General features: G+C 31.5%; 2 protein-coding genes across 2 annotated transcripts; one reads left to right on the forward strand and one right to left on the reverse strand.

Annotated features, from left to right (window-relative positions):
• Window positions 1-249: 249 nt before the first annotated feature.
• Window positions 250-3,817, reverse strand: LOC140435536 (E3 SUMO-protein ligase KIAA1586-like). Its single transcript, XM_072524281.1, has 2 exons — window positions 3,535-3,817; window positions 250-2,147 (listed from the first exon to the last, which is right to left on the reverse strand). Exons 1-2 carry the CDS (start codon window positions 3,730-3,732, stop codon window positions 372-374), a joined length of 1,974 nt encoding a protein of 657 aa, XP_072380382.1. The 5' UTR covers window positions 3,733-3,817; the 3' UTR covers window positions 250-371.
• Window positions 3,818-4,089: 272 nt separating this feature from the next.
• LOC140436646 (uncharacterized) lies at window positions 4,090-22,534 on the forward strand. The gene is made up of 2 exons (XM_072525644.1): window positions 4,090-4,525; window positions 20,579-22,534. Exons 1-2 carry the CDS (start codon window positions 4,306-4,308, stop codon window positions 22,306-22,308), a joined length of 1,950 nt encoding a protein of 649 aa, XP_072381745.1. The 5' UTR covers window positions 4,090-4,305; the 3' UTR covers window positions 22,309-22,534.
• Window positions 22,535-26,016: the final 3,482 nt, after the last annotated feature.

Below are 26,016 nucleotides of genomic sequence, written 5' to 3' on the forward strand. Positions count from 1 at the left end.
GTCAAAAAGTTACTAACTTAGCAAAAAAATAATTACTAAATTCACTTAGTAGACAGTTCGGATTGGGAGTGGGAATAGCGAACCGAGTATATCACAGTTTACTATCAGTGTTGCCAACAGTAAAACTCGCTATCCACTAGATTGAACCTTGAAAACCACCAGAAAACCACTAACAAAAAATAGTCCTGCACCCATAATCGCTAAATTTTCCACTAATTTTTTTTTGTTTTGTTTTGGGAAAGAAAATAAGTATATTAAGTTATTAGTTTCCTTTATTACGTAGGGAATAAAAATGAAACAAATTTGTAGTAAATTATTATTAATAAAATAAAAAACATAATTAAGTAAAGAAACATGTAACAAGGACTATTCTATATTTCTTCTTCTTCAGAGGAATCATTAATGTCTGCACCATCATCGTCGGTTTCAGATTGATATGATTCTTTGGTACCGATTTGTTTTATAACGCTTACTGGAATTTCATAGTCATTGCAGCATTTTCCCTCCAACCTCAAACCACAGCGTACTCTTAGTATAGCAGTTAAAAGATTTAACTTCATTCTATTCCTCTGCTTGTTTTTTATTACATTCATACTGCTAAATAGTCTCTCAACATCGGCATTAGAATGAGGCAGTATTAGTAGAGTAAACGCAAAAGTCGCTAATTCTTCAAACCGCGATTCTCCTTGAGCGTCTTTGAAATGCAATACTTCATTCCAAAATTTTTTTGTGTTTTTGGTCTCATTCCATTTCAATAAATGAACTTGATGCCACTGATCATCGACTCTTGCTATATGTTCTGCATTTTTATTGAACTGAGCCATTATGTCAGTTAGTGGTTCTTTATTGTGATTAAGTGCTTGTTCAACACTTATTCGGGATATTTTTTTCATCAGTGTCAAATTTTCTGGTAACCTATTTTTGATTTCTTCAATTAGATTTACTATAAATGTCATGCACCGATGCCGCATCATTTCTTCGTTTTCCCGTGTTAATCCTTTTTCTCTCATTTCAAGTATTTGATTTTCAAATCGGAATCCAAGATAACATTTTTGATCCAAAAAATCTCGAATATTTTGAGTAAAAATGTCAACTCTATTTGTAGGTAATGTAATCTTGTTGACAAACATATCTATCAGGTTGATCAACTCTTCACACAATTTGGTGTGGTCCGTATCTGCTGACTCGAACATTTTATTTACTCTGTTTATTTCAATTAGTATTGGATATAAAAATGAAATATATGCGTAATTCATATCGTTCGCATACATAGAGTGCAATAACTCAGCCGTGTGACATCTTTCATGTACCTTAGCAATGGAAAAATGTGTTTTTAGCTCTAGCCATTGCGTGTATATTCTGGAAACAGCAGATTCTATTGACAACCACCTTGTCTGGCATGCTTGAACTATTTTTAGGGGTTTCTGTCCATCGTTGATGGTTTTGTATAATTCTTTATAAAGCGATTGTCTGGAAGACGAGCGACTAAACCAATCATATGTTTCCTTAATTAAAAACTCCAAATTTCTCGGTAAAAATTCTTTTGCAGCAGCTGAAACAGCCAATTGCAAGGAGTGGCACAAGCAACGCACCAAAATCAGGTGTGGTACCTCTTCCTTCAATTTGGTATAGACTCCGTTATTTACTCCAACCATCACAGAAGCGTTATCTGTACCAATTCCCATTAAATTTTCAAGTCGGAGATCGAATCGTTTGATCGTTTTTTTTATAGTAGATACAATGCCTTCAGCATTACACTCATGGATTTTAACAAGGTCTAGAAACGTGGATACTATTTTTTGGTGTAATTTACTGTAATAAATGATTACCAAACCCAAGTATTTATGCACAGCAATATCTGTAGATTCGTCAATTATTAGGCTAAATGGTTGATCTTTAAAATCTTTTTTTAGAACCTCGGTGAAATGCATTGCTAACACATTTTTTATAATCGAACTGCATTTAGTTCGGTGAAGTTGAACTTTTTCGATATCTTTTTCATGATTGTTATTGTATACCTCTCCTAAATGGTCAACGACACGTATACTAGTATGCATGGCTGTAAATAATGCAAGTCTGGCTTCTTGCTTTTTTTTACTACCAATGGGCTCTGGCTTGAACGGAATCTTAGGCTGCGTAATTATAACCTGAAACAATTTACGTATTCAAAGATGTAAAAATAAAAGTGCAAAAACTAAAGTAGACTTTACACTACATGATTTTATCATATGACAATATCATATGAGATTTGTTATGATTCCTCGTTTCTACGATGTTTTAAAAAATCGTGTTTACATTGCATGATAAGTTATGACTTATGATATGAGTGACAATGAGTCAGGTTTTATTGATTTTTTTTTTGTTTATGGTCATAGAGATATTAGACACAGTATAGGTATCAACTATTAGATTTTGAAACCATTATAATGAAAAATAAATCTTTGATTGCATTGGCTTCCCGACTTTTAATTTAATAATAATACGCTGGCAACAACTGCGTACAGCGTACAGCAGTAAGAAGAAAAAGATCAGACGCCTTTGGGCTTGCAGGTGGCTCTTACAAAGAAATCGTGGATAGGGTATATCAAATTTATTGTTGATATTATACCAAATTAAAAATAATTAATAAAGAAACTGAACTAAAATTATGACTAAGAAGACTATAAAACACTAAACTAAGAATAAAATAAACTAAATAAATAATAAAAGAAAAATACGACACAATAGCACATATTAGATAATAGGTTCAATATCAATGCAACAACAATAAATAAATAAATAAATAAAGAATGTTGTCTCTGGGTCAGGGAATGTTACTGAATTGATATAAGAATAAGGCGCGATATTTAAATGTTGGTTTTACCCGTATTATTACCGAAAATCATATGATTTTATCATGCGGAATAGGCACCGTCCTATTCTCCTGTGATAAGCTATGACGAGCCGCATGACAGTGCTTATGACAAATCACACAGTGTAAACATGTAGGTAAATTTCACTTATGACCAAATCATATGACAAATCACATGATAAATCATGTTGTGTAAAGTGTGTATAAGCTAAATATTGGGTTTGTGTAAAATATTTAGTGTTCTGTGGTTCTATCTGTTACATCCTTTGGTTTGTTATATTGTTGGTAGTTGATTAAGATTATTAATAAATAAGTAAATCCTGATATTAACCATAGGTATTTCAAGAAAATAATTATTTTGATTTATTCGTGAAAAAAAAATGTGCTCATTTCTGACCAATCAATAAGTAACCAATAAAAAGCAGTGTAGAAAGAAGAATAAGTGTGAACATGCCTTTATCTTAATAGGTGTGAACGTGCCTTAACTAGTGACAGGTGACAGTTCGGCTCGGCGGCTAACTTCAGAAATTAGAGGTTAGGTTAGGAATGTGCTCAGGGCCAAAGAATGAAAAACGTTACTTTTACTTTATTAAACACAAACAACAGGTCTCACAAATATATTTAAATTGAAGAAAATGGTTTTCTAATTTATTCTCCATGCAATCATTACAGCAGTTATTTACCTTTTTATTTTGTTGATGCTTCTTTGACGTCCCATGAGATTTCAAATCTCCATAATGACTCCTTAAAGTTGTACCACAAAATTTACATTTCGCTACTTTTTCACCCGTACTACTTTCAATAACCTGTAACCAATCTTTTAAATATGGGTCATGAAGCCAAGAATCCCGAAAATGTTGTCTATATTGTGTTTTCGGCATAGTTACGTATGAATAAACTCGCAATGATAACTTCAGTATGTATATGATAACGCAATGATAACTTCACTATCATAACTTGATAACTAGTGTGTAGTGTTGTTCATGTCATATTTTATATCCTAACAGATTTTTTTCGTAATAGACTTACAGAAAGCTGTAGTAGATGGCAATTTTAGTTTCCTGTAATTTTTTATGCATGTATTTTTACTACCGTACAAGAGATAGCGCTATATTGGAAGCATAATGTGTAATGTGTTTTTTGTAATTTGTTTTTTAATAATTGAAACTGAAATGTACTAAACCGCTAGAAAATTCCACCAGCCACTAAAAGCAATATTTCGCCACTAAATCGGGGTTTAAAACCACCAGTTTTAGTGGAGAATCCACTAAGTTGGCAACACTATTTACTATATGATAATATGGGTGTTCAGTGTATTCATTGTACCATGATGGGTGTTTACGTTTACTTTAGAAATGAAGCAGAGAATAATATTCTCTGGCAGAAGCTCATCAAATCCAAATCCAAGCGATAAGAAATTTAAAAATTAATAGGTTAAAATCAGGTGTAATAAAATGGAAGGAAAACAAGAAATTAGCGACGAAACGTGTAAAATAGAAATAGAGTATAAAGAATTGGATGGCTTTAAATTTGAAATTAAGGAGGAATCCAATATTCAAAGTACACATTACACATATGATTATTTCAACTTAAAGAAATACCCCATAGATACTGAAATAGAACAACATGGATATAAACTTAACTCATTTGAAGAAAACCAAAAAACTCAAAAAGGTTAGTGACTATGTATTTCTCCAAATTATAATAGGAATAACTTTCCCAAGCCTCGCCTACTTTGGTCCCTTTATTAGCCATGCTAATTTGAGACATATTTTTATGAGACAGACATATATTACTACTAACCTTTTATTTATATAATAGGTCTATTTAATAATTTTTATTAGAATAATGAATTATAAGGGAATAGTGGTTGATATACACAAAATAGGAAATTTTGCCCATTAAAATTTTGTTGTTTTTAACATGATATTTGCATTGAAGAAATTGAAGATGACAGTGTTTTGCCACTTGGCAGGTTGCCCATTTTTGTCATAGGTTTCTCTGTTTCAAAACATTTTAAATGATGTACACTTACAGATTTTTCACAATGTGAAAAAAGTTTTTTGTTAGTTTAAAAAAAATAATAGTTTATGTTTTGCATTTTAAGTCTGACAAAATGGCAGTGTTTTCTATTATAGATATAATCCATTCGCTTAGCTCAGGCATATTTTGACAGATTCATTGTCGAAAATCTACAACACAACAATTCCTACTTCTCAGTATTAATAGTAATTTGTAAAAAAAAGGAAGAATTATTCTAAATAGTGGAAGTGTATACTAAACCCATAAAAATTTTCCTGTATATTTAAAATATAATATTTGAGTTGTTACAATCTAACATATTGTAAACTCTAATTTCACTATTTGGGAGAGTGATTCATCGTTTGAAGGCGGAGAAGTGGAGAAAGACGTATGAAAATCCAGTGGAGTACACTCACTTTTATTTCAATGTTAATTATGTTAAATTGTTTAAATATTATTGTTCAAAATAGGCCACAATATATTTATCTGCAGGTTTTTACTGAAGTTTCCATCTCTATATCCAAAGACCGTTTTTAAAGATATAAATTATAGTTATATTTATTTTATTTGTTTATTATTATATATTTATACATATAATCTTATATTATTTATTTTCTTTTATTTCTTAACTTTACAAACGGTCTCTGGAATAGAGGTCAAAACGTCAGTAAAATAAACATGTAAATAGATGTATTGTGGCTTATTTCCAACATTCTCCCTAAAAATACGGAATGTCACAAGCAAAAAGCCACAGAAAAGTAAATATTACTATCACTTGTATATTTGAAAATGATCTCTTTATATAGAGATTGAAATATCAGTAAATTAAACCTGCAAATAAATATTTTGTGGCTTATTATCTACAGTCTCCTAAAAATACAGAATCCCACAAACAAAAAGCTATAAAAAACAAGTAATTTTGCAGAAAGCTTACTGATGCCACCCGGCTGTCGTGGAAGTTACGCTAAAACGTCTTTTGATGTGACCCGTCCTTAAAGAGTTACAGAATGAAATTTTTTTAAAACAAATTTTAAGACAGTTTCCACACCACCCCAGAGGTATGTATTGTGGCGTGTTACTTTTTTTAAATGGGTGTTCGCCAAGAGTCATATTGTCCCATTAAATGAACAAAACACTTAAACAGTATAAAACAAAACAAAATAAAATCCTATAAAACAAAATAAAATTCTATAAAAACAAAATAAAAATAATTTTTGATGTAACAAAACATTGTACTATTCTATTTAAACACAAACACTATACACACTTACTATGTTCTTCTCGTTTTTTTTTGTTTTTGGTTTTTTTATGCTGATGTTCCTACTAAACTATTAGAAAATATTATTCGCTGTCTAAATCTGAAGATGCAGTGCTGCTATCGCTGTCATTATCTTCACCTGGTGTAATTATAATTGGCTCTAGTAAAACTTTGACATGAGTGTCAAGTTCCCACATACGATATTCTTCTTTAATTATGTGGCCTATACATTTAGCCCATTTCTCTGGAGTTACATGCAGGATTGTTTGAATCAAAAGTTCCTTAACTTCGTTTAATTTGAATGTTTTGATATTGCATGCTACTTCTCCTTTCACTTGTGCCCAGATAAGTTCAATGGGATTAAGTTCGCAATGATAAGGTGGTAGATGCAGAACTTTGACACCATAATCTTTTGCAGTTTCATCCACAGCATATTTAAGATATTCACTTTTCCTTAACCGTGCAATGTCAAGTAGCTGAATTTTGAACATTGATTCTTCGTATGCAATCCCCTTTTCTGTAAGCCATTCTTTGGAATGGGGAAAAACCCTTTTCGCCATGCCGTCCTCGGTAACTGTTCTAGTCTGCGGCTGTGATATGGCGCATTGTCCATAAAAACTACAGACCCAGGTTCCAATTTTGGTAAGATTCTCTTAAACTAGCGCTCAAATATGTACTTCGGAAGTCATTTCTTCATGATAATCACCTGTTTTTTTCAACTCAAATTGAAGCAAACCATCATCAAGGTTCCACTTCCTATATGGGTGATGATTAAATGCCGTCCATTTCCTGATGGAGCTTTTAATCCTGTAGACCAGCCTTTTATAAATGCTTCGCGTTTACTTTTGACATTTAAACCTTGCCGAACTTTTCCAACTGTATGACCTTCGTTAATCCAGGTTTCATCCAAATAATATATTTTGCGTCCAGTGCTGCGAATTTTTCGTATTTCTTCTAAATATTTTCTTCTCCACAGAATAATTTCATTTTTTTCTAATAGCATACTTTTTCTGTTGCGTTTTACATATCGAAAATTCATTTCGCGCATGGTCCTGATTAAGACTCTACGAGATATCTTGGGTAAGGAGTCATCGTTTTCGAGCTCTTAAGAAATTTTTTTCAGTGTTGGAATTTCATTCCGAAAATAAAATGAATGAATTTTTCGACGTATAATATTCCTTGTCTCGTCATCCAAAACAATGCTTTTGCTACCTCTAGTTTTACCTTTTTCTTGCTTTTTATTTTCCGATGTATTTTTAAGTACACTATAAATACAGCTAACGGATACTTTTGTTAAACTGCTACAAATGTCGAGCGCTTGGCTAACATTTAATGCCATTTTTCTGCCTTCATAAACGTTTCGTATCATTACCTTCTCTTCGGAAGTTAACATTTTCCGTCTCTTTTGCGACTTTTCATTTTTGGAATCAGCATCAGAATTTTGCTGTCTTCTCTTGGAACAACTCGGTTTTTCGTCCATTGTATTTCAATAATCACAGAATATAACTAAAAATTTAATATAAAACGACAAACTATTAATACGACTAACACTCTTATTATCAATAACACGTTTTATCAATACTACAATACAGTATTGATAAAACAGTATTGACAACAATAAGTTTACAAACTTATCACATAAAATATACTCACAAAACGTAACACATGCACTAACCATAGAAACGCCAATGTAAATAAACCATCGTTGATTTCTTGATCGGCATTTCTTCGGCGATAAAATAATAAAAACCAGTTTTACGGCTATGTCTGGGTCGGAATTGTAAATCGGAGTTTCCTCGCTAATTCCAACGTTGCCAAACGATTGAAAAATAATGTTTTAAAATATCGATTTTTATTTCATTACAAAAAAATGGGAAAAATACAGGTTTTGTATGACCATAATTACTACTTGTGAACAAGAATTGGCTACACTGTACGACAACTTCTGGTCAAGTCTACTATAGAGAAGCACAAATAAATATACTACTTTATATATATTCTGTAATTTCGTATGAGAAAACGCAAATTGCAATTGAGAAAACGGGTAGTTTTCGAGGGCCGCTGTGTACATTTAAATTTGAGGATATTCGGCGTTTAAACTATGAAATCACTCTTCTAAATTGAGGATATATAGTATAGGAAATATTTGTATTATTCGCGTTGTTTATTTTAGCTAATATAGTTTTATTGTTCTATTATTTTTGTTTACTTCTGTGTTAGTTCTCTTTAGTTAATTAGTTAGTTCTATTTTGAATTTTATTATTAGAGATAGTCAAAGTTTTCCATTTGATAGCCAAAGTTTTTTTTAAATAAATATGATAAATGTTCTTTAAAAGTTAATATTTTTAGATGAGTAAGGATGCTGATTATTAAAATATATTTTTGAAATTATGTGAATATGTTCTTAATAACAAAAACATTTCAGTTAACATCCAATTCAGTTTGACATGGCGTCAAAAATTAAATTCGCTTAGAAATTTATAGCATGTATAAAGAAAGTAAGTTTTTATTATATATAAAAATATATTTTATAAAAAAGTTAAGGTAATTTAGTTTATATCGTTAAGTTGCTCCAAATGTAAACCACCAACTTAAACTTGGTAAAGGTTTAATATTTTCCAGTTAATTTATTATTTTTTAAAAGTGATTATAATAATGCTGAATAAGCAATATTTCAAATGATATTTAATCACAAAAAACGTACTTAATATTGTGTTAATTAATCCTCATAATAAAGAAGGTTAGATAAAAAAGGTAAAATCCCGGGTCGTCCAAAACTAGTTTCTGATAGGAATAATAGAATATTATGATATTTTTTAATTATATTATTGATGATATTGGATTATATTTTCGATGAATGATATTTTTGAAATTTTTTATCTAACGTACTTTATTATGCGGGTTATATAACACAATATTAAGTGCGTCTTGTCATTATATATCATTTGAAAAATTGCTTATTCAGCATTATTATCATCACTTTTAAAAAATAATAAATTAACTGAAAAATATTAAACGTTTATTAAATATATTCAAGAAACTCCAACTAAATGCTAACAATAAGTTTAAGTTGGTTACCTACATTTGCCACAACCTAACGATATAAACTAAATTACCGTAACTTTTTTATAAAATATATTTTTTATATATAATAAAAACTTACTTTCTTTATATATGCTATAAATTTCTAAGTAATAGTATAAGTTTGCAAAAGAGGTCAACGATATGAAATGCGCGATGAGCACATGTGCTTGGTTTTATAGTAATTTCCAGCAACTTCTAGTCTGTCAAAAAGTAACTAACTTCGTAAAAACATAATTACTAAAATCACTAGACAGTTCGAACTGGGATTAGCGAACCGAGTATATAACAATTATTACACAAATATTATGATACAGAATATTTGTAATAAAGGTAAAAGAAATAATAAATTAGACTTACTCACAATCAATTTAATTTAACTAATCAGACGAACGGTTTCGCTTTCTACAATATGCAAAGCATCTTCAGGTCACGATACAAAGTTTAATTAAATGCTGAAAATAATAAACCCTAATATGGGTTATTAACCCTAATTAAACCATGGTTTTTGGTGCAGTAAATGTAAGAAGATGTATCCAACTCTGCCTGAATTGGTGTGGGGTGAATTGAGTAGCTCTATAACCGATGCAGCCGGTCCCAAGCCCGGATAAAAGAGGAGGGATAGAGGAGTAACACCTCTAAAAAAAAACAGGGTTCAGCTGACCCGGCTGATAGCACCCTGTGAGGGTCCCTGCCTGGGGTACAGGTGAAAACCGGTCAACGGTCTCGAGAGCAGAGGATGGCTGGAAAAGTCACAATGGTCAAGAGGGCGGAAGAGCCAACAGCGTCTGATCCAGAATGGGCGGCTGAAGAAAAGGTCCTCCAAACGGGGGTTGTGGCGTTAGGAATTAGCAACCTAACACACAGAAAAACGTAAGGGTAAGAAGAACGAAAATCGCAAGAATACGGAAACACATCCCCGGGTGGAAATCCACACGATCGGATACGGGGGGGGGGGGGCAATGTTGCGAAGAGTTCGGAAGACCCAGTCTTATCAAAGCTCAACCAAAAATCGAAACGAAGAAAAGGTAGAACATTCATATGTGCAACATGGAATATACAAGGATGGAACAAAAAGGCGACGGAAGTGATCAAAGAGTTTAAAGAAAGCAACATCGACTTACTAGTAACAACAGAAACCAAAAAGAAAGGAAATGGAACGGAAACAATAGAAGACCATATCCACTGCTGGAGCTGAGTTAATAAAGAATGTAGAGCAAAGGCAGGAGTAGGAATACTAATCAAAAATAAGTGGAAGAACAGGGTTAGAACATGGAAACCAATCAACGAGAGAATAATTAAAATGCATATAGACATATACGGTAAAGAGACAGTGATACTCGGAGTATATGCACCAACAGACGATTCTCCGAGAGTAGAAAAAGAACATTTCACGGAACAACTCCAGAATCAAATAGAGCTAATTAAAAAGAACGTGGAGATAATTATAGCAGGAGACCTTAACGGCAGAACCGGAAGGAAAGAAAACGATAAAGTAGTGGGGAGATTTGGAGAGGATGAACAAAACGATAACGGAGAACGTCTGATTGAATTATGCGAATTAAACAACCTAAAAATCACCAACGGATGCTTCAGACATAAAAATATTCATAAATATACATGGACGCAAGAAACACGAAAGCTGAAATCGATAATAGACTACATAATAATCAAACAAGATACCACAATAAAGATAAAAGATGTGTGAGTCAAAAGAGGAGCAGAATGTGGAACGGACCATAGACTACTGACAGCAAAAATGGGCATTAATTGGAAACATAACAAGACCCCCTCCACAGAAGAACCGTTGAACACTATAAGAGAAAAACAATACAATATAGAACTACTCCAAGAACAATCAATAAGAGAACTATACCAACAACGTCTAGACCAAAAATTAATAGAATTTAGATACGGCAACATCGAAGAAATATACGAGCATATAAAGGCGAGTATAAAGCAAGCAGCATTCGAAGCCCTTGGGGAAAAAGAACATATAACAAATAAACAGCACTATAATGAAATAAATGAACCAACAAAAAGAATAATTGAAGAAAAAAAGCAACTATACAGAAAATGGCTGACTACAAACAACGATGAAGTTTATAAAGAATATAGAGAAAAAGATAGAGAAGTGAAAAAACAAATAACACAGCAAAAGAATGAAGAATGGGAAAGAATCTGCTTAAATATTGAAACATATATAGGAGGTACAAGAACTTCGGAGTCATGGAAAGTACTGAGAGGATTGAAACAAAACTCAAAAGAAAAAACTAAATTGGGAAATATACAGGACAAAGAATGGAAGGACTACTACAAGGAACTATTAACAGAACAAAGACCACAATTCATTGGAAAAGAAAACAGGCGAAGACGAAGCAGATTCCCACAACAAGAAATAGAAATAACAGATAGGGAAATGAGAACGGCCATAAAAGCAATCAAAAATAAGAAAACACCGGGACCTGGAGGCATCTCACCTGAGCTTATAAAATACGGATCAAAAAAATTACACCGGATGATACAATGGATATTTCAGAAAGCCATAAATGGAGAACAGCTCCCAAAGGAATGGACGGCGGCATATATGACATCTATATTTAAGAAAGGAGATAGAAAACGATGCGAAAACTACAGAGGAATAAGCGTAATATCATCAATAGGAAGATTATATGGGAAGATACTGCGAGAAAAGATAGAGCAAGCGATAAAAGGCAAAATCGGGGAGGATCAGGCAGGCTTCACGGCAGGAAGATCATGCATAGACCACATATACACACTGGAACAACTGTTGGAAAAGAAAAAAGCAAAAAATAGAGATATACACTTGGCATTTGTGGATCTGAGAAAGGCGTATGACTCTGTACCAAGGTCAGAACTATGGGAGGCAATGTACAAATTAGAAATACAGACGGAACTCATAGAAGCTACAAAAGCTCTGTATAAAGAAAATAAAGTGTCCATTAAAATGGGAACAAGAATCATAGGAGACTTCACCACAACAAAAGGGCTCCTGCAGGGTTGTTCCACATCTCCAACCCTATTCAAAATATACTTAGAGAAAGCCTTAACTACATGGAAAAGAAAATGCGAAGGCATGGGAGTACCGGTACGGAACGAATACCTATATACGTTAAGTTTTGCAGACGATCAAGTAGTGATTGCACAAGACCAAGACGACCTCAGCTACATGATGAAGAAACTACAAGAAGAATATACCAAGGCTGGCCTAGATATTAACCTCGCGAAAACAGAGTACCTATCTACAAGTGAAGAAGACATAGAAGATCTACAGATTGATGACAACGTAACAATCAAAGGAAAGGATAAATTTAAATACCTGGGGTTTATAATCACGAAAAAGGCAACAACAGAGGAAGAAATTACACAAAGATTAGGACAAACAAGAACAGCAATCCGACAACTTAACTCAGTATGGTGGGATAGACACCTAAATATGAAGACAAAAACGCAGATTTATAAAACATTAGTGCGAAGTATTATGACATATGGGGCCGAAAATTGGATCATAAACAAGAAAAACAGCAGTAAGATAATAGCAACAGAGATGGAATGCCTGCGAAGATGCTGCAGAGTAACAAGAATGGATAGGAGAAGTAATGACGAAATAAAGCAAAGAACATCAATAGAAACAGACATACTAACATATATAGAACAAAAAAGACTAAAGTGGTATAGACATGTAAGAAGAGCTAGCGACAGCAGATGGATAAAAAGAATAACCGAATGGAGCTCCATAGGAAGGAGGAAAAGAGGACGACCCCGAAAATCCTGGAGGAACGAAGTAGACGACGCCATGAGTAAGAGAGGACTAAACGATGGAGAATGGAACAACAGAGAGAGATGGAAACGGTTGAGCGAGGGAAGGCAGTGAATACTGTAGAATCCCTAAATATATATATATATATATATATATATATATATATATATATATATATATATATATATATATCTATATATATATATATATATATGTATCCATACATTTTTTCACTGCACACTATTTTTATAGGGGTTTAATTTATCCGTGCATTTTTAACCCATCAGAACTTTATTTTCAATGCGGAATTAATCAAATATGTGCAAAATGTTGGATTAATTAAAGAACAATTTAAGTGTAAAGTGAGAAATGGTTCACATCTATACACAGTCAGACCACAGAATACACCATCCCAACAAGAAGCGAAACGAAGGGCTTTTTCACAATCCAAATTTCTTTGCGCATGTGCGAATCCGCCATGTTCTAATTAGTTTTGTTCTCAACCTAAAAATTGAAGTTTGTTTATGTATAGTCGGTTCGCTATATTTACGCGGGTTTCGGATTAAAAATTTTATTGTAAGTACCTACCCAGTTTTAATTACCTACTCTTTGGGGAAATATCAACTGGTCAAATGAAATGAAAAATAATCCATAACTTTTTTTAATTAAATAATAATGGAAAATCTTTTATATAATTGACAGTATAATAAGGAGAATTACTTCATTAATGGAGTCTAATGTGGCTAATATAAACCTAATAATAATTTGATATTACACTTCACACAGAAAATATGGTCTATGTATATTTGTTCCATGGAGAGAATTTCTAATGAAAAATAAAAAAATTTAACTTGCCAACAAAAATGAAAATCAGTCATTATCATCAAAAATATCATAATCGTCATCATCATCACTGTCACCACCATTAATTGTTATTATGATTGGACTTATTTCGTTTATTTTATTTTCACGAGTCCACCAATCTTCTATTAGTTTCTCGCAGTTGAATATACAGTTGCACCACACTTCTGGAGTTACAATTGAAAGTGCCTTTCGCCAAGTTTCCCGAACTGCGTCGTCGCTATAACCGTTAGGCACAATATGGTTGTTATAATATTGTTTTGCTATTCCTCATATATATTCGATGGGATTAAACTGGCAATGATACGATGGCAGACGTAAAACTTGATGACCGTAACTTTCAATAATCTGATCCACAACAAAGGTTTTTGGTTTTGCGTGGATATTTGCCAAGCGTAATAATTCTGATTTTAAAATATGTTGTGTAAATGGTATATGTTCCTTTGTCAACCATTCTTTAATTTTATTAACAGTCCAAGAATTCGTTGGACTTTTGTTTAATACTTCAGAATGGTAAGGTGCATTGCTAAAATAATTACGCTGGGCTCACTTAAACCTGGGAGAAGTTTTTCATGTAACCATTTTACAAACATTTCTGTGCTCATATTATCGTGATAGTCACTTGATTTTGATTTAGATGAAAATATTAAATCAGCACCTTCTATAAAACCCGATTTCCCTCCTGCATGTAAAATTATGTGTCGCTTCCCTTCTCCATCAGTATGTTTGATAGACATTATCATCTTGCCATATTCTCTTGGTTGCACCCCTAGAAAATATCCATGTTTCGTCTAAATATATAAAATTTGCCCTTTCTTCTTTTAATTTAGAATATTTTCTTAGAAAGTTAATTCTTTTATGCACAACAGAACTTCTTTCACAAAGGGCTTTTCTGTTATCCTTCTTTTGAAATTTGAAACCCAAATTATGTATCACTTCCCATAGACTTGTTCTGCCAATTTCGTCAAATTTTCTATCTTTTAATTCCGAGAGAATTGTATTTAAGGTCACATGTTCCTTGTTGGCTCGTATTCGATAAATGCTATCACGAGTTTCAAATTTTTTTCCATCTGGAATATCTTTCGTTTTCAATGATAGGCGAGTTTTTCGGTGATCTTCTTTCGGCCGTTCATTATTGCGATTTTGTAATACTTCTCTTAGTTTGGTTTCACTAATTCCTAGAGCATCACATACGCGTTGTTGAACAGACATTACCGATTTTAAAGGACCGCCATTTTCTTTTTCATCCGTAAAATACTTATGTACACTACAAATTAGACTATCTACATCTAACACACGTCTAGGCATTTTTAAATATTTCCACCAAACATACAATGTCAACACTGGCAAAGAATCAATTCAACTGCAATATTGTAACAAATTTATACCTACCCTAATGTTATTTTAATGTATTTTAAAATATGACCATTAATGCAGTTTTTACCTAATTTTCTGGGAAGTCGTTTACTGCAACTGGTTATCAATGAGTCATTAGCATAATTTTGTTAATCCGAAACCCGCGTAAATATAGCGAACCGACTATATTGAGAAGTGTTTGATGTTTGTTTTTTAATAGTTAGTTTAATTAATTTAGTTAGTTAGTTAATTTAATATATTTGTGTAATAAACTTATTGTGATGGCTGCACGAAAAGGAGGATTTTATTGTATTGTTCGTGTGTGCCCATCGAAATCTGGTGAAGAAATTAGTCTCTTCAATACCGACTGATCGTAGCAGGTAAACAAATTAAAATTGAAATTCAAACGTGTTACAAATGTTATCTGAATTTTTATATTTTAGTTATATACACTTTTTTTAGAGCTGAGTTATGGCTGAAAGCAGCCAACAGGGAAGATCTGCTTTCTAAGCATGCTGAATTGCATAGTAATTATAAAATGTGCGAGAAACATTTTGAACCGGTGTACATGTCCAAAGCAAACAAAAGGAAGACCTTATTTGGACAAGCACATCCAACAATTTTCTCGCGCAGCCAATATTCAAAAAACACAGACAAACCATTAAAGAAAGTCATAAGGCTGGAAGGTAGATACTTTTTATTTATTCACAATTATAGTGCTTTATTATAAAAGTCATATAAAATCAGTATCTACTTTTATAAGTTGTTTGTTGTATTTCATAATATAAACAGGATCTGGAATTGTGAAATTTAATGATCTTTTATCAGCCTTATTAAGAACATATATCTTATGGTTACATACTGAGTAATATTTATGTTGTGGTTTTAGGTACAACTGAAATAGATAATGTGCATCCAGTTGCCATTAATAATCCAACTGATGACAAACATAGTACTATACCTGATACTTTGATGGAAGAGTTTCTGGTAACAGGTAATTTTATTTATTGCTCCTACAACTGTATTATGCATTCAATTAATGACTAATAAGCATTAACATATCTACTTTGATCATTTATATGTTATTTGGTCATTAAATATATTTTTATATTTCAGATGTTGATGTTAATAGCCAGGAAGTGTCTACTCTACATAGGCACCATACTCTACAAAGCGTCACCCCATATGCACGCACAATCCTCTGCAACACAAACCCCCTCAAAGTTATGTGGTGGTACACCAAGAAAAATCAAAATGAGGTTGAAAATAAAAACTTTACGTGCGAATGTAAAAAAAGCATGTACCTCCTCCAAAAAGAAGGAAGATGATATTAGATTATTTAATTAAATTTTTTCAAATATGTGACAAGTTATTAAACAAACCCCTAGCAGAAATAGTGAAAGCTCAAGCAATTTTAAAAACTAAACTTCCAAAAAGTAGAAGGTATTTTGATGGATATAAACAATTTGCATCAACACTATATTTTTGGGCCCAATAGCCTAGGCTTTTATGGAAAGAATATTGTATTTGCCCTCAAAACGAAGTCTTCAAAAAATTACTGAAAATTTGGTCTGTAAACCTGGTTTGAATAATGACCAAATATTTGATGCCCTAAAATTAAAAGTGAACACAATGTTAGATCAGGACAAGCACTGTAGTATTTGTATTGATGAAATGTCTATTAAAAGTAATTTATTTTTTGATACAGGTCGTGATGAGATTGCTGGTCTATATGATATAGGAAATGGGAAAAAGGAATCAATAATTGCACAAAATGTACTTGTGATAATGGTTCAAGGCTTATATTCAAATTGGCAACAACAACTAGAATATTTCTTTGTAAACACTACCTTTGAAGCAAATCACCTTCTTCATATTATAAAAGAATGTCAATAATTCTGTATTGTGTGTGTGCTGTTGGTTTCTTTTGACTGTGGACTTAATCCATTAGCCGAACTAAAATTACTCTTATAATTATATCTCTTATACTCATTATATTTATGAATATTTATAACCTATTTGATAATAATGATTTACAATAGTAATTCACACATATATTATACAGGTACCTACATATATACAGTATACTCCCTCTGTAACGAACACGGTTATTACGAGGTTTCGCTTATAACGAGGTACATTAGATGTCCCGTGAAATTTCTATTGAACTATAACCGTCTATAATGAGGCAAATTTGGTTATAACGAGAGAGAATAAGATCCAAAAACGTGGTTTTTACGTTTTTGGTCGGGTCGTGGCTATAAATAAATACCTTTTCATACAGCCCCTCAATAAACTTAACTGCAGCCCGCAATAAACTTCTTTACAATGAATAAATACAACTGTTTCACATCTTTAGAAAATATGATAGAATGATACTGGACCATTTAAAGCAGTTAAAAATGACAGAGTTCTTAAAATTGCAGAAGCAATAGTTTATGTTATCCTTGAAAATACGCTTTATACATTATGTAGTTGGAAAAAAATATAAGTACAGATTTTTTGTTTTAACGTATATCATTGATAATAAAAGTAAACAACTCTTTTATGTTTTAATATATTTCATTGACAATAAAAGTAAATAACTTTTTTTCAAAAACGCCATTCAAACAATATTTATTAGCATCTTATATTGCTCCGAATGGCTTCACTATAGGAAGTTAATAGTTTAGAAAACTACAGATTCATATGTATGCACAGTATTATTATTGTCTGATATAACGAGATCGGCTTATAACGAGGTAATTAGTCTGTCATTTCAGTTCTCGTTATAGAGGGAGTCTACTGTATTTTGGTGAGCACTTTTTTTTGTTTTTATGCTATACTAAATACTAATACTATTAATAACTATTAAATTATGTATATATATATATATATATATATATATATATATATATATATATATATATATATATATATATATTTTAACACAGCGCTAAGGCATAAACCCGGTTCAACACCTCGGTGGTTTAGGCCCTCTTTGTGTGTTTTTTTTAATTTTTTTTATTTATTCTTTTTTTTTATTTTTATTTTTTTTATTTCTTTTTTTTATTTTTTTTTATTTATGTATTTCTTTATTTTTTTTATTTACCTTTTTCTTTTTTTTTATATTTTAATTTTCACAATTTTAGTTTTATATTAATAATGTGTTTAGTTAGGATCTCATAGATACTTTTATCTTTAGTAGCAATCAAAGCTTGTAGATTAAAATGTTTTCTTATATATTGTGTAATATAAATTTGATCTATAAAATAATCTATTTCTTTTTTTTAAATTTACAATCTAATATCATATGTTCTGCGGACTCTAAATCCCCACATTCACAACAGTTTGTGTCTGACAGTCCTATTTTATGTTTATGTTGTGGAACTAAGGAGTGGCCAAACCTAAGTCTACATATATATGATATAAAGACCTTGTTGCCTTGATAGTCAGTAAACCAGCTTTTAGATGGGATCTCTGTTTGGATAGTTTTATAATACAGTCCTGTTTGGAATTAATATACCATTCTTTCCAGTTGTTGATTTTGTTAATATTAATATAAGCATAGGCGTCATTTACTGTATAACTTATATTCATAGTTCGTATTTAATTCTGTAACACTCTTTGCTAGTTTGTCTACAATTTCATTATTTTTCAAATTGCAATGGGCTTTTATCCATCAGAATGATATTTCTTTACCTTTAGATTTAGTCCAATAAAGTTTTTTATTATTTCTATAATGATATGATTGTAATGTTCGGCCCACTTCTCCAATTTAGTTAGAGCACTTTTGCTATCTGAAAGTATCACGAATCTATCATTATTAGAGATCGTTGCTATGTACTGCATTGCTCTTAATATTGCTATTAATAGGTCTCCTGTAAATACCGTGGTATCTGTATCTAGACCTATTCCTTCTCTGTATTGTGTTTTAGGGTCCCATATAGCAGCAACAACTTTAGAATTAATTTTTGAGGCATCTGTATAAATTTGGTAATATTTTGGGAATACTATTTCTATATTTTATGTATATTTCGTATATCTATATCAATAATTCTGTATTGATAAGTAAAAAAGTCTTGAGTCAAAAATATAGATTTTGAGTGATGAAGTTTTTTATTAACCTTAAAAAAAAACGATAATAAGTAATAGAAATCGACTGCTTTTCATCTCTATTATGAAATTAACTCTCAAATTCAATCACTTTTTATCGGTTTTTTAATGTACTAAAATACTTTGTTTTTGTACTAAAAAGTATTTGTTTGTTAAAAAACAAATCGATATTTTTGACTTACGACCTTTTTAATTATCAGTACAGAATTGATATATAAGTTATATTAAATTTTACAGAAAAAATACAATTCATACAAAACAGATCTACTTAAAAATATTATTAATTCGTTTCTCAGTGTAACCATGATACTATTATTAAGAAGATAAGATATTGCGCATAAGTCGTGACGTAATTGGAGAGTTGCACGTTCGTAATGTCAGTTTTTTGTATGTGTCAATAAATAATCTTTAATAAATAGTTTGGCGATATCCTTTTGAGTACGATTATTGTAATTATTAAACCTTTATTTAATATTATTATTTTGCTAATTGAATAATTACATCACAGAATGCATACAAATCCCATTTAACTTTAACAAGAATTCAAATTCTACTCTCCAATGACGGCATGCGCGAACACGACCGATTTTGTGCTACGGGAAGATCCTATCTTGTTAGTCATAGTATCATGAGTGTAACTATAATTTGACTATGGTTTTGAACAACTTCCTCATTACTTTTCTTTGTGTACTAAGTAGTTTAACTGTCACTGTCACTCCGAAATTTCTGTCCTCCGAACATCAAAGGTACCGACAAAGCTTTCGCTTCTTGTTGGGATGATGTATTTTGTGGTCAAACCATAACACTGGTACAAATTAAACCGTGGTTTTTAAGTAGTAAATAAAAGAAGATGTATTTCATATGTATTGATACATTTTTCGAGGGACTGAAAGTACCAGTCAGAACTGTATTTTATATAATGTGGTTTTGTCAGTAATATAATGTCAGTTAAAAGTGCCAAAGAATTAATAAATTTTTGAAGAAAAAAAAAGATTTCCCACACCTGCCTACTATACGTCAAATATGAATACCTTTTTGGGCCCTTACTGGAATGATTTGTATGTATTCTTTAATGCTACATCATAAAAAAATTTCATGCATATTTAAAAGTTGTTCTGGTGACTATTACACACATAAACACAGGTTTCTAAAACATGTTTATATCATTTACTATTTCAACTGTCTTCAATTTTATTATGCTTTACTTTGATTATTGAACTCATTTTTACTTATAATACTCAAATATTTATATTATAGCTGGTTTGTATTTTAGGTTACATCCAAGAAGATCACAAAATGGAAATTATGGAGAGACTAACTGAAGATTCATCTTACGAAGGAAATTATATGAGTCAACACTCTGAAGGAAAAACATTAAATAAAAATATGAAAGTTGCAACTGGACAAAGATCTTACAAGTGCGAAATTTGTTTTAAGCAGTTTAATCGAGCAGCTTATTTGAAAACACATTTGAGAGTGCACACTGGTGAAAAACCGTACAAGTGTGAAATTTGTTTTAAGCAATTTAATCAAGCAAGTAATTTGAAAAAACATATAAAATCGCACACTGGGGAAAATTCTTACAAGTGTGAAATTTGTATTAAGCAGTTTGATCAAGCAGGTGATTTGAAAAGGCATTTGAGAGTACACACTGTAGAAAAACCTCACAAGTGTGAAATTTGTTTTAAACAGTTTAAGGGAGCAGGTCATTTGAAAATACATTTGAGAGTGCACACTGGTGAAAAACCGTACAAGTGTGAAATTTGTTTTAAGCAATTTAATCAAGCAAGTAATTTAAAACAACATATAAAATTGCACACTGGGGAAAAATCTTACAAGTGTGAAATTTGTTTTAAGCAGTTTAATCAAACAGGTGATTTGAAAAGGCATTTGAGAGTCCACACTGGTGAAAAACCTTACAAGTGTGAAATTTGTTTTAAGCAATTTAATCAAACACATAATTTGAAACAACATATAAAATCGCACACTGGAAAAAAATCTTACAAGTGTGAAATTTGTTTTAAGCAGTTTATTCAGGCAGGTCAGTTGAAAACACATTTAAGATTGCACACTGGGGAAAATTCTTACAAGTGTAAAATTTGTTTTAAGCAGTTTAATCAAACAGGTGATTTGAAAAGGCATTTGAGAGTCCACACTGGTGAAAAACCTTACAATTGTGAAATTTGTTTTAAGCAATTTAATCAAACAAGTAATTTGAAACAACATATAAAATCGCACACTGGAGAAAAATCTTACAAGTGTGAAATTTGTTTTAAGCAGTTTATTCAGGCAGGTCAGTTGAAAACACATTTAAGATTGCACACTGGGGAAAATTCTTACAAGTGTGAAATTTGTTTTAAACAGTTTAAGGAAGCAGGTAGTTTGAAAAGGCATTTGAGAGTGCACACTGGTGAAAAACCATACAAGTGTGAAATTTGTTTTAAGCAGTTTAGTCAAGCATATCATTGGAAAACACATTTGAGATTGCACACTGGTGAAAAACCGTACAAGTGTGAAATTTGTTTTAAACAGTTTAAGGAAGCAGGTATTTTGAAAAGGCATTTGAGATTGCACACTGGCGAAAAACCATACAAGTGTGAAATTTGTTTTAAGCAGTTTAGTCAAGCATATCATTGGAAAACACATTTGAGATTGCACACTGGTGAAAAACCGTACAAGTGTGAAATTTGTTTTAAACAGTTTAAGGAAGCAGGTAGTTTGAAAAGGCATTTGAGAGTGCACACTGGTGAAAAACCATACAAGTGTGAAATTTGTTTTAAGCAGTTTAGTCAAGCATATCATTGGAAAACACATTTGAGATTGCACACTGGTGAAAAACCGTACAAGTGTGAAATTTGTTTTAAACAGTTTAAGGAAGCAGGTATTTTGAAAAGGCATTTGAGATTGCACACTGGCGAAAAACCATACAAGTGTGAAATTTGTTTTAAGCAGTTTAGTCAAGCATGTCATTGGAAAACACATTTGAGATTGCACACTGGTTAAAAATCTTACAACTGTGAAATTTGTTTTAAGCAGTTTAGAGCAGAAGATAATTTAAAAAGACATTTGAGGGTGCACACTGGGGAAAAACCTTACAAGTGTGAAATTTGTCTTAAGCAGTAACACATTTGAGAGTGCGTACTGGAGAAAAAATGTAAAATTTGTTTCAGACCGTTTTCTGGTAAACATGTTAAAAATGCAGTAAAGAAAAAATAAATGTAACATTTGTTTTAAGCTGTTTTCTTCCCATTTAATATGAAACTTCATATAAGGTTAAATACTGGAGAAATTTCTTTTAAATAATTTGTTGCAGTCTATAATTTGAAACAACTTACATGGACGCAAACCTTAAATTCTTTTTGCTAACTTCTTAATTCTTGTAGCTTCCTATTTACTTCATTTATATCTTTTACCATTGCTAGTAACCTGTCTGACTGATCCTTACTTCTTATTTTTACTGGTATTGCAGGCATCTTTTTCATTTCTTGGAAAAGGTTCCTTTTCGTCTTTATCTACATTTCTTTTTCTCTTACTACCTACATTGGTGGTTGCTTCACTCTACATTTAACTGTTTGGCTCTACGTTTTACTATTGACTCTACCGCCAACGTAACATCATGAAAAAACAAGTTAATTGAATTTATATATTTGAATTTTGTTATTTCATACTGGTTTCCTTTTGAAAAAAACTTTTTTTGAGATATGGAAAAGGAATACTACAAACATACACATATTTTAGTAAATGACAAAATAATTGATCTATATTATATTCGTCTAACATAAAAGTAGAATATAAACACTAGGGACGCGTGATATATTCATTCCCAAAATCTAGAGATGCTGAAGAGGTATCTACTTGTTACAAAATCACTTATACTGTAACTGATTATATACAAAAGCGTATCAAAAGTAACAAGTAGAAACTCTCAAGTAACGATAATCTACACCTCTAAACAAAGACGCATAATTTGCAGTTTTAACAGATATGGATTCAGTAATCCTTACGAATCACATTTATGTCTGTTGAATTTAATTATATAAATATGTTTACTTTTAATAGCTCTATATATATATATATATATATATATATATATATATATATATATATATATATATATATATATATATATATATGTGTGTGTGTGTGTGTGTGTGTGTGTGTGTGTGTGTTGGTATAATTATAGTGTTATTTAAATAAACTTAAAACTGTGAACTTTTTTAAGGTGTTTGCTGTTTTCTCTCAACTTAAGTAAGTAAATTTAATATTACTTTGACTCTATTATAATAATTATTATGGTGATAAAAGGGTTGCAAGTGTCAGTCCATAATTGAAAAGATATATTAAAAAGGTAAATACTCACAATCTAATATTTACTTTCAAAGTTTTACAGAAGCGATCGGTTTCGAGGCTTTCAATATTTGCCTCATCCTCAGGCCCAGCAAAGAGTTTGTTTTGTTAAAAACCAATAATATAGATACCGCCAATAAGAAGTTTTCCGCTTACATCCAGGGTACTGTCTGTCTTCATCTTTTCCTTATGACACTATCATTGTAGTGAGGTGATAATATGTTGATCATTATATACGTATGTGAATAAAAGGTCTTACTAGGTAAAGAGCTTTAGGTCTTTACCTTGTAAGAATCTGTGACAAAAACAACAAAAAAAGGACATCATACTGCATAATATGTGATTTTCTATCTTCCATAAGTTTTTAAACTATATAAAGTCCGGATGTGGCAGCTTATACTGTATGTGTATTTGTCTTTAACTACTTTTAATTTTATTACAAACCAGAAGATAATCCTACCTTTTTAATAATAAAAAAAACTTTGACAACAACAACATATATAATGATCAACAAGGATAAATCAAAATTCCGTAAACGTGAAGTAAACTTTCTGGGTGCCACGGCATCTCCAACTGGCGTTCGTCCATTACCAGCTAAAGTTAACGCGATTCGTAAGTTTCGGAATTGGTCTTTCCAGCACCAAATGCCCAATTGAACATGTCAGTTGATGCCTCAGATGCTGCCATCGGCGGTGTTTTGCAACAGCTTATAGGTGAACACCTACAGCCCATCGCTTTCTTCTCTCGAAAGCTTTCTAGGACGGAGCGAAACTACAGCACATATGACCGAGAGTTGCTTGCCATATTCAGTGGCATACATCACTTCCGCCATTTTCTTGAGGGTATGCCGTTTACCATTTATACTGATCACAAGCCTTTAACGTTTGCCTTCCAACAGCGACATGCTGTTGCTTGCTTCCCGCAAACAGGCCACAGGTGTTTACACCTAACCTTCTTATATATCTATATGGTATGGTGTTTACTTTAGAAATTAGAAATGAAGCAAATCCAAATCCAAGCGATAAGAAATTTAAAAATTAATAGGTTAAAATCAGGTGTAATAAAATGGAAGGAAAACAAGAAATTAGCGACGAAACGTGTAAAATAGAAATAGAGTATAAAGAATTGGATGGCTTTAAATTTGAAATTAAGGAGGAATCCAATATTCAAAGTACACATTACACATATGATTATTTCAACTTAAAGAAATACCCCATAGATACTGAAATGGAACAACATGGATATAAACTTAAGTCATTTGAAGAAAACGAAAAAACTCAAAAAGGTTAGTGACTATGTATTTCTCCATATTATAATAGGAATAACTTTCCCAAGCCTCGCCAACTTTGGTCCCTCTATTAGCCATGCTAATTTGAGACATATTTTTATATACTATATATTATATATTACTACTAATCTTTTATTTATATAATAGGTCTATTTAATAATTTTTATTAGAATAATGGATTATAAGGGAATAGTGGTTGATATACACAAAATAGGAAATTTTGCCCATTAAAATGTTGTTGTTTTTAAGGTGATATTTGTGTTGAAGAAATTGAAGATGACAGTGTTTTACCACTTGTCAGGTTGCCAATTTTTTTCATAGGTTTCTCTGTTTCAAAACATTTTAAAAGATGTAAATTTACAGCTTTGTCACAATGTGAAACAAGTTTTTTGACAGTTTAAAAAGTTTAGTAATAGCACAGAATAATAAACAATCAGAATGCCCACTATGTCTGAAAAAATAAGTATGTGCAGATGGAATCAGCCATGTTTTAAACTGAACCAGTGTTATTCAGTTCAGTGACATAGTGACATTTTATCTGGTGTGCATAGACAGTTTTATGTTTTGCATTTTAAGTCTGACAAAATGGCAGTGTTTTCTATTATTGATATACTCCATTCGCTTAGCTCAGGCATATTTTGACAGATTCATTGTCAGAAACCTTTATCTCTATACCCAAAGACCGTTTTCAAAGATATAAATTATAGTTATATTTATTTTATTTGTTTATTATTAGATATTTATATAATCTTATATTATTTATTTTCTTTTTTTTTTCTTAACTTTAAAAACGGTCTCTGGAATAGAGATCGAAACGTCAGTAAAATAAACATGTAAATAGATGTATTGTGGCTTATTTCCAACATTCCCCCTAAAAATACGGAATGTCACAAGCAAAAAGCCACAGAAAAATAAATATTACTATCATTTGCATATTTGAAAACGATCTCTTTATATAGAGATCGAAACATCAGTACATTAAACATTTCAATTAAATATATTGTTACTTATTCCCAACATTATTTCTAATTATACAGAACGGCAAACAAAAAGCCATAGAAAAATAAATATTACTA

The sequence above is a fragment of the Diabrotica undecimpunctata genome, chromosome 3 (assembly GCF_040954645.1).
Source record: "Diabrotica undecimpunctata isolate CICGRU chromosome 3, icDiaUnde3, whole genome shotgun sequence".
In the NCBI taxonomy this organism is placed as follows: domain Eukaryota; kingdom Metazoa; phylum Arthropoda; class Insecta; order Coleoptera; family Chrysomelidae; genus Diabrotica; species Diabrotica undecimpunctata.

Excerpts from the sequence above, each read along its gene's own strand:
- LOC140436646 (XM_072525644.1), top strand. The coding sequence starts at position 4,306 with ATGGAAGGAAAACAAGAAATTAGCGACGAAACGTGTAAAATAGAAATA. Across the intron at positions 4,526-20,578 it reads AAACCAAAAAACTCAAAAAG|GTTACATCCAAGAAGATCAC; the intron begins GTTAGTGACTAT and ends TTTGTATTTTAG.
- LOC140435536 (XM_072524281.1), bottom strand. The coding sequence starts at position 3,732 with ATGCCGAAAACACAATATAGACAACATTTTCGGGATTCTTGGCTTCAT. Across the intron at positions 2,148-3,534 it reads AGCATCAACAAAATAAAAAG|GTTATAATTACGCAGCCTAA; the intron begins GTAAATAACTGC and ends AAATTGTTTCAG.